Source organism: Ammospiza nelsoni, chromosome 1 (assembly GCF_027579445.1).
Source record: "Ammospiza nelsoni isolate bAmmNel1 chromosome 1, bAmmNel1.pri, whole genome shotgun sequence".
In the NCBI taxonomy this organism is placed as follows: Eukaryota; Metazoa; Chordata; class Aves; order Passeriformes; family Passerellidae; genus Ammospiza; species Ammospiza nelsoni.
The window spans coordinates 37,453,585-37,467,714 of NC_080633.1; the positions used below are offsets into that span (position 1 = coordinate 37,453,585).

Sequence of the window (14,130 nt, forward strand, 5' to 3'; positions counted from 1 at the left end):
AGTATAAATGTAACACAGTGTCATTGCAAACAGCCAGATAAATTGTGGGCATTAATTAGGAGGAAGAGTATAAAGCCTTTTTCTTTAATTATCTCAATTGTAAAACTCTATCATGGGATGTTTGATGAATAAGATTCTCTGTATAAGATAGCATGAGATCTAAATTTTTGTCGCTCCAGTTATGATTTTGGGGTATCACATCATTGAAACAGGGCAACATTGTCTAAGCCTGTGATTGAAGGTACAGTTGTCATGGTTCTGGCTCATCTTATTTGATTGTCTCTGGCTTTATGCTGTATTTCTGGCAGAGATTTATGAAAACCACGAGTCTTCCATTGATCAATGTCCTATCCTCTCCAGTATGTTCTACTTCTGAAATGAAGGCCGACATGCAAGCTCCTAATAGTCTTCCTTCAAACTTTCATGTGAAAAAGTAACTTGATCTTCATGGAAAATGAGCTTAAAGTAAAAGAATCACAATTGAAAGAAATCTGCTTTTAAATTGCGCTGGCAAGCCAGGGACCTCTCTCACATTCATCCATCTCTGCTGACTTGCTGCTAAAGGAAAACCTCGTGAATGTTGGATATTTTGTGTTTAGGCTTCTTCTCATCTTAGCAGAAGCACTTTTAAATCGTCCTTCACACAGCTCTTGCAGGCTTGAACAAACAATCAAGAACTTTTATCCAAAGCCAATATACAAATATCCAATTTGAAATTTTAAAAATTTATTTTGTAGAGACTTACACAACTTAATTTCTGAGCTGAAACCTAGGGTCAAGTGGTTAAAAAAGCATCCAGTCTGCCCATTCTCTGGAGTCTCTGGCAGTCTCACTCCCAGCTCAGAGACTTTCACTGCTGGCATCGAGGTCCCTTCCCTGTGGGTGGCTCCTGTGACCTGACAGGTGCCTGCTTGACTCCCTGTACACCCCACACTCACAGTCAGATCAGGTTTCCTTCCCATATCCACTACAGCTCTCCCAGAGCAGAGCTCAGATGACTCTTTCCATAAAGACATTTGTTCTTGGTGCAGCAACACAGAAACATCCCCAGCTGATGCCTCCAAGGAGGACCCTCAGCAAAGGAAACCCAAGGATTTTATACCCTCACAGTCTCTCCTCACACAAGTCTCTCTTTCTCCTGAGTCCTCTGCTCCTGCTGCGTCTCCCAGAGTCCATCCACCCATCTTTGCACCCTTTGCTGACCAAAGGGTTGGCAGCTCATGGTCTCTTATCTCTGGCTCCCACTCGAAGCTCACTTTGCATCTCAGTGAGCAGATGGCAAACTGAGCTACCTGCACCAGATTTATTCCTCAATACTCCAAATCTGTTCTTTCTTACACAGATTTTCAGCAGCTCTACTCTGTTGCTCCAAAGGCCCTGGGTTACATTTTTCTCAATAGATCAAGTATTTTGCTTGGATGCATTTTCTTATCTAAAAATTGAATTAAAAGGAAACATCCACCAGTAATCTAATATTGTCTCCTGATAAACCAACCTGATCAATGAAATAACTTAATATTTCAGCCAAAGTGCTGAAAGCATAATATGGAATTCAACAACTTCTATATTATTATGGAAGTGTTGCAATCTGCACAGAAACATATACCAAAATATACAGACCAACAGGTTTGTATCACTCATTGTAACTTTCCTACTGCAAGTTCAAAAATAATAAAATATGTTGTCTTCCAGTCCATAAGTTTCTAATAAATTATTCTGAAGAATATTTCATTTATCTTACTCTAGATTTAAAAATCCAGCTACTTATCATTGAAGATCATGAAATTAAGTGCTGGATTTGTTATTTGTGCCACAATGAACACTGAATGATAGAAATTTCACCCTCAATACTTCTTTTTTGAAATATTTTATAGCGTTTTACATACACAAGTAATAACTAGGCATATAAAAGATTTGAAGCTATAAAAATAAATTACAGAACTAAGCAAACCTTTAACTAGAATATTTTGAGGTATGGGTTTGTTGGGCTTTTTTTTTATTTTCTTTATGCAATAGGGAAATATTAATCCCTTTATAAATGTTGCTGAAGAATTGGATTATACATATAATTACTGGGCATAATATTTCTTGTATGTTTTTAGTATGACAAGAATTTTTTCACCAAATTATTTAGATATGTCCCTTAGTTTGTGATTATAGGTGCATCACTCATTATTTTTTTAATTCAAGTTTAAGAAGAGCAGCAAATATAATTCTGATTGCATTTTCCTGATGCTTTGCTGTTGTACTACAAAAAGTTCAGTAAAATTAGGCTTACAAACCTGCTGATATTAAGAGAAAGATTCGCTGTTATTCTAGCTGGTACTGAATTGGCATTTATAAGTAAACTGGTTTATTTCATGAATGTTAAAGCAACCACAATTATTCCAGGTTCATTTTGGTGTAACTGACAATAGAGTTTGGCCACCTTATATTTTTCATAAAGCCATGGTATGCTTGGTAAGCTCCAGTGTATTCCTGTTCATACTGACATTCATTCACTACTTCACATCCTCTCCACCTTTTGTGTCCTTTTGGTGTTCCAGATTCTGCTTCATACAACTCTCAACAACTAGAATTAAAAAAAAACCAAAACCCTACAGCAGTCTTTGCATCACATAATTGTATTGTAAACAACAAGAATCAGAGCAGTAAATTAATTTTCCAGCTATAAATATATTTGGTATGAATGATCTGCTGGTCTTGCACTGTAACACTTTCATTATGCACTGCAGTATATGATTTTAATTCTCTTGGCAGTGTGGGGATTTAGTTTTGTGTTGACATGGGCAGCAGCATGTTAGTGCATGAATGGTAATGATACTTTTTCCCCAGTTAGGCAAATAAAAATGACAGGCTAAGTCAAGCACTGCACTGAACCAGAATGAATTTTAAAAACACATTATTTGGTAAGTGGGAAAAGACTGTTTTAACATAACAATCATTTATTGAAAGGATTTAATTAAATCCGTACAAAATGTGGGTAACTGAAGGAAAGTCTTGAGAGAAAATTGGTCATTTAATAAACCTCCATTACCTTTAAAATACTGAAAGCAGTATAAGACATAGTGTTTTATCCCTTGGGTAATTAAAGAGTAACATAGTTGGGTTTTGGGATTTCACAAATGTAGAATTCTTGTGACAGTTCAGATTGAAAAACAGACTTATTTTTTCCTCTATTTTAGTGTATGGATTCTGTTCCTCCCTTCCCAATCATAAATTATACATGGGGATTAGGTATATCAACCTGAGTTTTCCATTAAAATAATTCATTTCTTTCTCTTTAAATTTATGAAAATTTATCAAGGGATTATGAGTTAGTTAATAGTATTTCCCCTTAATACATACACATGAATTCACTTGCACATAAGTCTGAAAAATGAGATGTGTCTGTCTTGGGACTAGACTGCTCCTAAGCTCCTGTTAGCAAGCTGTAAGGCAAACACTCCTTAACAAGCAAAGGGTAAAAAATAGTCTTTCTCCATGTGAAATGTAGACAGATTCTGCCCATAAAACTTTTTTATTTTTTTCACTTTAAGATAAGGATACACAGGCAAAACACTTGTATCAGAAGTTCATATGTTATCTGGAAAGGTTCTCCCTGATAATGGAAAAGTGCTGTAAAGGGTCAGAGTTGTTGACATCGGCTGAAGATGAAGTTCTGAGGTTCAAAGCCTTCAAAACCGTTTCAGAGAAGGATGGGAATGAGCTATTAGGCTGCCAAGAGGTTCAACTGTTAGATTTACTGAAGATTTGAAATCAAATTAAGACACCGCATTTATTTGATTGATGTCCATGTCAATATTCTACTCTTGAATGTATCATACACAATAACTGCAGCTTCAACACACTGAAAAAATATAAAGAGCATTAAGTATAACAGAATGGAGAATCTTTGATGTGCCTGTTTCATATGGGAGAAGTATGGTGGGACTCCAAAAGAAAGGTGACTGATTTTGAATGAAATATTTTTTCCTCAGAAACAAAGAAAACAAAAAACAAATTAACAAAAAACAAAACAAACCAAACAAAAAACCCCAAAATCAACCTCACCTCCCATAAAGGACAAATAATTCCTTGTAGTTTAGAATGTCCTTAATTCCACGTATCCTGGTGTGTCGCTCAACTGTGTTTTTAAGGATTCCCTTGCAAAATTCTATAGAATAAATTAGTTTGCTGACATAGGTCAGCATTATCTTATTGAGACCATGGATATTTCTGGGTTTTATGGTGTAGCTGTGTCTGTTTAGACCGCAGAGTAGTCTAAATTGCAGCATAACATTTGAAATTTCTCCAAAATTTTGGTATTTGTCACCAGTCCTTGGTCAATGGTTGTTTCAGTGTGTTGGCTTCTATCTCAGAGGCAAATATCATAAAGTATTCCTAGAGGAGACAATGAGGCAACTTGTACCAAGCCATGAAGAACTATTGTATATGATCTGTGGACTAGATCTTTGACTCAATTTCAGAATACTAGCCTGAAACCAGAAGTTATATCCTTGTTTGCAGGCAGTTGGGACTTTGCTTTACAATATCTGTCCAGTTGTGCCTTCTTATGATGTTATAGAAAGTACTGTGCCAAGCGGTGCAGAATTTGGACTTTAATTCATATTTTACTTTTGTGTTCCTCTGCAGATAGTAACTTTATCCTTGCAAATGCTCAGGTGGCTAAGGGATTCCCCATTGTTTACTGCTCTGATGGCTTCTGTGAGCTTGCTGGATTTGCACGGACTGAAGTCATGCAGAAGAGCTGCAGCTGTAAATTCTTACTTGGTGCTGAAACAAATGAGCAGATGATTCTTCAAATTGAGAAATCGTTGGAGGAAAAGATAGAATTTAAAGGAGAAATCATGTTCTATAAGAAGAATGGTAAGTCTTTCTTTCCTGTTCTGTTAGTCATAAAGAAAGAAACTTAGCATAAATGCATATAATATATAATGTTCATTTCTAAGTAATAATTTAGTTGTCTATCATGAAACCTATGTGAATAGATTTGAATCATGTCAGTAAGGTAAAATTGAGACCATGTGTATATTGGTGTTATTGATTTTATATGAATGTGTTGCAAAGCTACACAGATTAAATTCAGGGTTCTAAACTACATTGTGAGATTTTTTGCAGTCACTTTGACACTCTTTTTACTGCTTTTTCTTCTTCTTATACTGAAGTTTTTACTTCTTATTGTTGGAGTTGGAATGAAAATATTCATATTCACCACAAAATATGCTATGTAAATTTTTCAATGCCATCAGTAAAATGCTCGAGTGTCTGAATGAGCCATGTAATTTCTTCTCAACTGCTATTACACATGAATAAAATAATAACTTTCAAAAAGTGAAAAATTTATATTCAAGTATGTATTGTCACATAAAAAAAAATCCAGGCATTAAACAACCCCATAGACTATTGGAAATTTCAATTTACACCAGCAGTTTTGACTCTTATGGCAAGACATTTATGAGGAAAATTTTTTAGTCAACTTGTATGAGGCACAGAAGACAGTAGGCCATGATGCACACTTCACAGCTCCTTTGGTTTATATCAGTGCACTTATTCCATATATTTCTATTGCCACATTCATGTGATCTTCAAACAGGTGACACTAAGTTTGAGATAGTGACAGGATTTCAACCATGATAACAGAAGCAGTGATCCGTGGACTCAATGGATCCATGGTTGTTGAGTATCACCTTCTCTTTTATTACATGGCTAGAATTTATAGGCATATGTCTAGACTGCATTTTCCTCATAGGTTTTCTCTTCTTCTGTTTTTATAAATGAAATATTTTCCTTTCAAATAATATTACTGCTATTATATGCTTTAAAAACTTATTTTCTAAAAGTGATTACTGCATGACAACAAAGTGATTTGGAGTGTTAGGAGAAGGCAACTTCAGTTTCACTAGCAAAAAAAAAAAGGAAGAATGTTCCTTAGTTGGCTTGTGTTCCTGATTGCTGCTCTTCATAGCATAAAAGTTTGACGTTAATTTGGAAGATTCTGCTAAGTGCTTCCTAGTCTTGACTTTTTGAGGAGGCTTCAGAGTGTGTGAGTGTGTTTGGTTTTGTTTTTTAGCATATAGAAGAGACTCACACAGTTTCCTGAAATAGTTTCAGGAAGGTTATGCAAATAAAGTAGTTCCAAGTTGTAAAACATGTCTGGATATAGGGGAAAAGTTATTTTAACCTGGAAGGATAAGAGCTGCTTTTTTCTAGTATTCCATAGTGATAACCAAGCATGATAAGAAGATACTTCAAGGTATTTAAATTACAGAAGTAAAGCTAAGACATTCATTAAATTGTCTTTGTCCTGAATGATAAATTGTGATTCCTTTATATTTTGAAGGGGTGCTTCAAATCTGTAATAGCTATGATTAACACAGGCAGAGAGAGATTGCAGGTCAATTATCAGAGAAGTAGCTGAATCACAGATAAATAGATAAAGAGAAATTGTTGAGGCCAAAAGAATTCCCACTACACATCCTACATGCATCCCTCTGCATAATTTGACTGGAAGCTACCCCAATACATTTTCTGAATAAGAATAAATTTCCCCAACTGCCCATTATATTTTTCATTTCCATGTGTTTCTGTACCACTGGGTAACAGAAATTAATAGGTATTAAAATAACATGAGAGTTTCTTAGTGTAAAAGCTAAATTTATCTTAAAAAATAATCTTGGTTTTTCAACTAAGCTGCAAAGTGCAGGCTCCAAATTTGGCAAATCAGCCGTTTTAGCTAAATGTTTTTGCTTTGGAGTTGGGTTTGGGGCTTTTCTCAGAGGAAAAATTGAACTTCTGAAGCTGTTAAACTTATTCAACTTTTTGTCCAGAAAAAGGTTTTAAAAATATTTTAAGACATAAGAACTTTGGGAATAATATACTTGAAATGATTGTGTGGATACTTTCCGGTATATCCAATATGGAAAATCATTGATTTTTTGGGCTGATATAATGCCAGGAACATAGGTCACTGGGAGACAAGTAGCTAGCAATGCCTAGTTATCACAGGGCCACATTTCAATGTCCTGTTTGGGCTTTAGGGTGGCAGAGGGGAACCACCATCTGCCTTTAGTCTGCTACTTGGCACAGCTTTGCTTTGTTGGCTAACTACAAGACCAAATAAACGCTCCCAAGCCTCAGGGGTAATTCTGAGCTCACAGAATTCTTCTTGAAATCTTAATAGTTAGTACAATATTATGATAAAAAATTACTATGAGAGACATGGATGTATGAATACAATAATTTACTCTTGGTTGGTTTTTCTGGATTTGGTCTGAAATGTAGATCATATGTATCCTGTTTTTTGGGGCAGACATTCAAGGTTACAAAACTGAACGTGCATCTACTCCTTAATTGTCACATTTTTCAATATTTTAAATTTGATTTAAACTTATTTCAAAGCTGATTCAGTTTTTATCATTAAATTAGACGGTTCATTCTAAACAAGCAGCTTTGATTCAAATTTATTAAGCTTGAATGCGGACCTTTCACAGTTATTTAACCGTCATTAAAGAATTCACAAAACACTTATGCTCAGTAATTGTTAATTAAAGGAATGAGTGCTATAACTAAAGCAACCCCAGCAATCCACATGCAATTTCATGGAAATTCCAGCGTGCTCTGAGCTGATACTGCAGCAAGAGTAGTGTGCTAGGGCTTGGGCAAGAATCTGAGTAAAGTGGGTTATTTGTCTGTGTTGGATGAACCACAGTCTTTCATTTTCTTTGTCATTTGGGTTTGAATTTCAAGGGAAAAATGATCTTAAGTAGTTGTGCTCTGACCAATCCTTCTGAGACCACAAGAAGTGGATAAGAAATTTTTCTCTGTGTGTTCTCGTTTGGGAATTTTAATGAATTCTTAGAATAAGATAAACTGGTTGTAACTCCTCATCCTGAACATTTTCTGCCATACTAGCAACAGAGCAATATTAGAAGCATGGCAGCCAATACAGAAGCTTCAGAGAGAGATGTCTTTTGAAAATTCAACTCAAAATATACTTTTCATCATAGTTTCAGTATTTATTTTTGTTCCTCTGAAAGTTTCTTGCTTTTTCTTTGACAGAGCTATACTAGTTTCTTGAAGACTATCAGAAAAGAATACTATTAAAAGACAAGGAATTTTATGATTGTTGCCTTCTTCAGAGAGTTTTAAAATTATATTGCTTAGGAGCTGATTTTTAAACTTTTTTTTTCTGTTACTATATCTACATTTTCTTTAAAACATCTGGAACAAATTAAGTTGTCAATTATGAGAATAGAAATGCAAATTAACCTTTTGGAATTCAAGTGAGTTGTGAGAAAAATGTTCACTCCTGGATCCCTTGTTTAGAACAATCTAAAAGCAGTTGGACACTATGCTGTGGAATTATATTTAAATAAACCCTTCTTTTTCTCCCTGTCAGACCTCTTCTGAAATTTGTCAATAGCAAGTACAGGCAGTTAAATGAGGTCTTTACATTTCCTCAAACTGAAGTACAATTAAGCACCTATGTGGATTTTTTTCCTTTTCTATTACAGCCTAAGATAATGCCACAACAAGCCCTATAACCAGTGACCTAGTCCAGTCTAAACTCTCCATCTTTAGTTGCTGAGAAGGTCATAGCTTGGGTTCCCTATGACCCCATCAGATTTATTTCCTTTGTCTCAAAATTAGGTTTGTGGTGTTTGAAAAGAGGTCTGTGCTTACACAACTTTTTAAAACATGCAATAATTCCACAACCTTCCCTCATTGAAAGGAAATTGGCCTCTTTCAGTGTATGTCTAAGTTGTGTGAAACACAATGCAATCAGCAGTGGCCTCTTGTGATTTATGGACATTTGAGAGACTCCACTGTGGTGACCATCATATCTGTGCACCCCAGAAAAAGGGCTGTTTGCAGCCTTTGTGCACAGTTAAAAACCCCCACTGTAAGAGGACAGGAGCAAAGAGATGTTGCTGGGACTGTCTTTACAAGGTGCCTCAGGACTTTGGTGCAAGCAGAGTGTGCTTTGTCTGTGACAGGTAACCAGGACTCGAGGGACGTTTTGTCAGCTTCTATGTGTACACTGATTTAAACACTTTCTGGGTTTTGTCTTAGGCATGTTCTTGGTCCCTAAAGGTTTGGTAAGTAAAGGAAGATACAATGTATTCAATTTCAATATTTATTTCTTCATTTATTACAAGTCAGTAAGATTAAATGAAAGTGTTATATCTCTTCTCATCATTGCATGAGAATATCTGTTTTGGTAAGGCTGTATCCATATCTTGAAGGTTGGGATTAAGGTATTTCAGATGGGCAGAGTATGGCTAGAGACAGGGTGAAAGTCAGACCCTGTTACTGAGCTCCTGAATTCATCAGGCAAAAGGCTGTTTGAAGTTAGCAATGACAGCCACAGGTAAATGAAATAAGGCTCAGGCCATGAGACACCATCCATTGCCTCTGCCACGTTTGTGGTTGAATAACTTGCCTGGAGAATAGCAAAGGCTAAACAACATCATTTATATTTAATGCATTCCTTGTGTTATGAAAACAGAAAAGGTGTTTTTTCAGAAAAAGTGTTCAATGTTATTTAAAATTATAGAAGAATTATGAAGAAATGGAAGAGAAATTAATTTCTTTTGAATTGAAAGAAAATTGGATTTTCCTCAAGCTTCTCTACAGAAAGTACCTGCCTTCTTTAACAAACTCTTGAAATACATCATGTCTTTTGGAAGTTAAGCCCAGCATTAAGACAAGGGGCATTTATTAGAATTTTCTGACTGTAAAAAAAATTCTGTACAGAGACTCAAATTTTCTTGTGACTACTTTCTACTAGTTTTTAGTGACAATTTTCTACTTACTAATGTAGAGGAAGCACCTTGACAAGTTTCTTGACAGAGCAGTTTGTAGCAATGTGGCCTCACTGCTGCTCCACTGCTTCTCTGCCTTGAAAACCTCATCTAAAAATAAGAAAGCTAAAAAGCTTTTTTGGTTGGCTTGCTCACATTTGCTAAATTATAGTACAAAATACAGGAGGAGGGGAAAAAAAAATGCAAGCAACACTGAAAGATTAATCTGAGGGTAATACTTAATTGCAATTACCTGGGCCATAAAAAATAATTTGTAACTTTATAAAAGAATATGTTTTTTTTTTCTTTCTTTTTCTCTTTACTTCTTTTCTTGTTTTTGTTTTTTTTTCTGTTTTCTTGTTCTTTTTCATTTCTCTCTTTCATATAACTCATTAATCATTAGAAAATTTCACTGGTTTTTGGGATGTCTTCCTCTTTAAAAAGCAGTATAGAATATAGACAGAAGACATGTCCTTAATTTCCTCTGCTTCTCAGAATAGGGAAGTTTTGTCTCCTTTTCTCTCCAAACCCTTCATTTTCTTGACCCATGGCTTCTGATGGAAGGTAATGTGTACCTCTGAAATGTTTTGATGTTTTAGAGAGAGCCCCAGCTTCTGCAGCAGAAGAGGAAGGCAGAGCAGGCTTGTGCTCCTCTGTAGGGCCCTGGCTGAAACTGCACAGAGGCCTGGGTGAAGTGGTCAGCAAAAGCCTTAAAGAAGACAAAGTAAGGGAATGAATTTCAGTTATAAGGCAAAAGAAAAAAAAGGCAGCAAAATCCCCTTTGTACAATGTGATCTAAACTATCTGAGGTCTTTTTCTAGAATTTAATGAGACATCAACAAGACTGCAGCTCACTGGCAGCGCTGATACGTCGTTCTGATGCATTCACAGTGATATTGGCTAATAGCTTCTTTCAGCAGCAGCATGATGTATTAAAAGCATAATTCACTGAGAAAAGACTTGTTCTTCTAGAACCACATTGATATGTAAATAAATATGTGTGAAATTTTCCTGTTCCTTGTTATATTGCTACAACGTGATGCCCTCCACTGCTAACAGATGCAATTACTGTTTCCACACAGGCACCCTGGGCATCCAGCTGCACATGGCATGAATGGCTGTTGGTACTGCTGGATGATTTTTTTGTCCTTAGTTTTTAAAAGACATTTCATTGTACTACTTTTTATGCATCCATTTCTAGTAAGAGATATTGGTATTAATTTTGGAGTCAGATGTTCATAAGACATCAGACTAATCACTTTTCTATTGAAATTTTTTCTCACAATTTTATTGCCACACTGAGTCTGCTGCCTTTTATTTTTTTTAATGAGATTTAAATCAAACTTTGGTAAAAGCTGACTTGGGTGCCTGTGCTTCAGCATGAGTTAGGCTGTTCTTTGGATAAAGAAAGTTCAAAGTGTCATTTCTCCCAATGACCATATGCCTCTCTTTGGCTGGCATTTCCTTATTTTGTCCCTGATCCCTAAATCCACATTCTGGATTATGATGCAGACTATTTGCCACCCCTGTGCTGACCACTGTGATGGGTTCTTGCTTTGGCTCCATAGGTTTTGGAAGGTGATAGGAGGCTCATGGTAGCACTGTCTTCTGAACCCTCCCATTGATTTGGGTAGGGAATTGTAAAAGCAGTTTGATTTCATAGAGCAGTTAAATAACTAGAAGGTTAAAACCTGCTCCTTTCCAGCTGGTGGGGTTACAATAATTTCATTGGCCAGGCTCAGAAACTGCTTACAGCATGTGCTCACATGGGCTGAAGTGGAGAATTGGGAAGATTAATCCTCTCTATCATGTTACATAATTGCTCAGTGTGTGTTTCAAAACCCTTCTGTACAAAACCCTTGGACCTGACAGGGTGGGATTATCAGTTCAGATCCATGACTCAGCTCCATCTCAGGCCCCAGCTTTAGCCCCCTCCTTCCAGAAAGGTGCCCAAGGGCTGCATATGAAGTACAGGTTCAAGTTCTTGAATCACAACCTCAACAGAAAACCTCTAAACTTGCTGAAAACTTCTGAATAATATGAACAGATAAGACAAGGATTACAGACAAGAATTATAAAGCAAAATATTTTCTGACCTAACCGTGTGGGAAAAGCAGTGTAAAATAACTTGATCAGTTTCTAAGATGTAGCCTTTAAGTGTAAGTGCATGAGTAACCAGTATAATCCCCTTTTTCTCCATGTCATGCCTTTAGAAAACTTTATGAATAAGCACGAGGTTACAGCCAGCACCTCTTCCAATGGTGGGAGATCTCTTATTCTGCAGATTCCAGACTTCTGTTTCTAGGGGCTGCCACTGTTAAAGACACCAAAGTGAGAATCACAAAAGTATTTTGCAGATATTTTAGTTTATATAATTATCGCTTGTTTTTTGAAACTGAAAATGTGATTTTTTTTTATAGGTGTAGTGGTCTGTTTGGAGATTGCTGGGTTTTTTGATTGCAGTAAATTTCACATTATTTTTGAAGTCTCTCTTTTCAGATAATAGAATAATGAGCTAAAAGCAAAATAATATAATTTGAAAACATGTTTATGTTAGGTGAATGTGTGCTTTAACTCCTTCAGATTTGAAAATATAAGGTGAAATTTCTGAATAATAAACACATTTTTATTCATGTATATGTATATGAATATATACGCAAATATATATCCAGACATACATCATGTATATGAGAGATCATCCTGTTTTAAAAAAGTTTCTTGCCCTCTTTTCAAGAGTGCAACCCTCAGTAGGCTGAGAAATCATATTTACTACTGTGTTTATATCTACCTGTTGACTCTGAAAGTCCAAAAGGAATAAGGATCATAGGTTATAAACACAGTTTTAATAATAGATTTCAAAACTACAGTATTCAGTGGAAAGAAAATGTGGCTTACTTGGAAATTGCTTGAGTGAAAGCAATTAAGTACAGACTAAACTGATCAGGAAGGATTGAGCATGACTATTTCTGAAGCAGTCTGTATAGAGATATTGAAGAAACTCCATTTTGTTTTGGTTTCTGTTGCTTTTGTTTGGTTGGGTGATTTTTCATTTTAGCCATAGGTGTTGTATATTTGTTTGTATAAGTATATTGTCTCAATTAGTATTTTCCCAGGAGTTAGTTGACAAATGCTGAATGCCCTGTACTAATGTAACTGTGACAAAGTAATTATCATTGGAGGGGGAGGGAAAGTGGCAAACTGATAATGTTTATGAGTCTGCCCTGAAGCTCTTTGCATTTAAACAGAATGCATCTCACTGACTTAACTTAGTTTTTAGATAATCCTGTGTGTTTTGCTAATTGTCATAACTGCAACCCAGTAAATGTATTACATCAGGGAAGTACTTATCTCCCTAAATGTCATTTTCTTTTCTAATCTGGATGGAGATAGGAAAAGGAAATTAGGGCAGACAAAAAGAAAATGGTACACTTAAGGATAATGTATCTCACGTGACATTAAAAGGCATTGCTTAGTTCTCTGATTTTGTTCAAGGAAACTCAGGGTAACTAGAGGATTTTGAAATGGTTTTATTAATTAGGGGAGATACTGGAGCTGTACAAGGAAAGACCAGAAAGCTGAGTAAACAAAGCAGAAATGTAGATGTGCTGGAGCTTATAAATCAGTTGTATAAAACAGTCACTGCAGACTGTACTAGCTGTTGCATGGAGAGACTGTTCCATTAAGGATGGAAAGGACGTGCACTCAAACTAGGAGCTGCCATAACACTGACAGTCTGTGTCCAAAAAGTGACAAACAGAAACTTTGGGGTTGTGAATTAAGCTTCTCTCTCCTTAACATTGGCAGTTTGCAGGAGAGGCAAGGATAGGAGATTGCTGTGTTGAAAAATCTCTTCTCTTAGGGCATCCTTTCCCTCTTTTCATCCCTCCATCATGAGATGGTAGAGATGGCAGAGAAAGTTGGACATGCTGGGCAGTATGAGACATATGACAAATGAGGCACTGAATTACCTGGCAGCAGAAGGGACAGAGCACAGGCTGGAGCTGGGCACAGAAAAGGCTGGGAAGACATGGAGGGGTGGATTTGTGTATCTCTGATGAGATGTGATAGATTTGAATAATTTTCCATGGTACTCCATAGGGTATATAGAGGACTAGGAAGCTATTTTTAACAAGTTTTAAATCAACTCCACAGGATTATTAATTCCCTACTTATTCATACTGAAGTACAATTTTTGCTTTGTTATTACAGTACCTTACTATCATATTTCATCTACCAAATTCTTGGGACACGACTGTATTCTGCTTTGAGATGTAAATAAATTTTGGAATGGATCCATTTTGGATGCATCAATGGATTACAAATC

General features: G+C 36.1%; 1 protein-coding gene across 1 annotated transcript in view; it reads left to right on the forward strand.

The window, feature by feature from the left end:
* The window catches only part of KCNH8 (potassium voltage-gated channel subfamily H member 8), a 175,692-nt gene that overhangs the window by 51,305 nt on the left and 110,257 nt on the right, over positions 1-14,130 (forward strand). Inside the window, exon 2 of the mRNA XM_059477280.1 lies at positions 4,636-4,869. Within this exon, the coding sequence (XP_059333263.1) occupies positions 4,636-4,869 (234 nt within the window). The remainder of the gene's footprint in view (positions 1-4,635; positions 4,870-14,130) is intronic.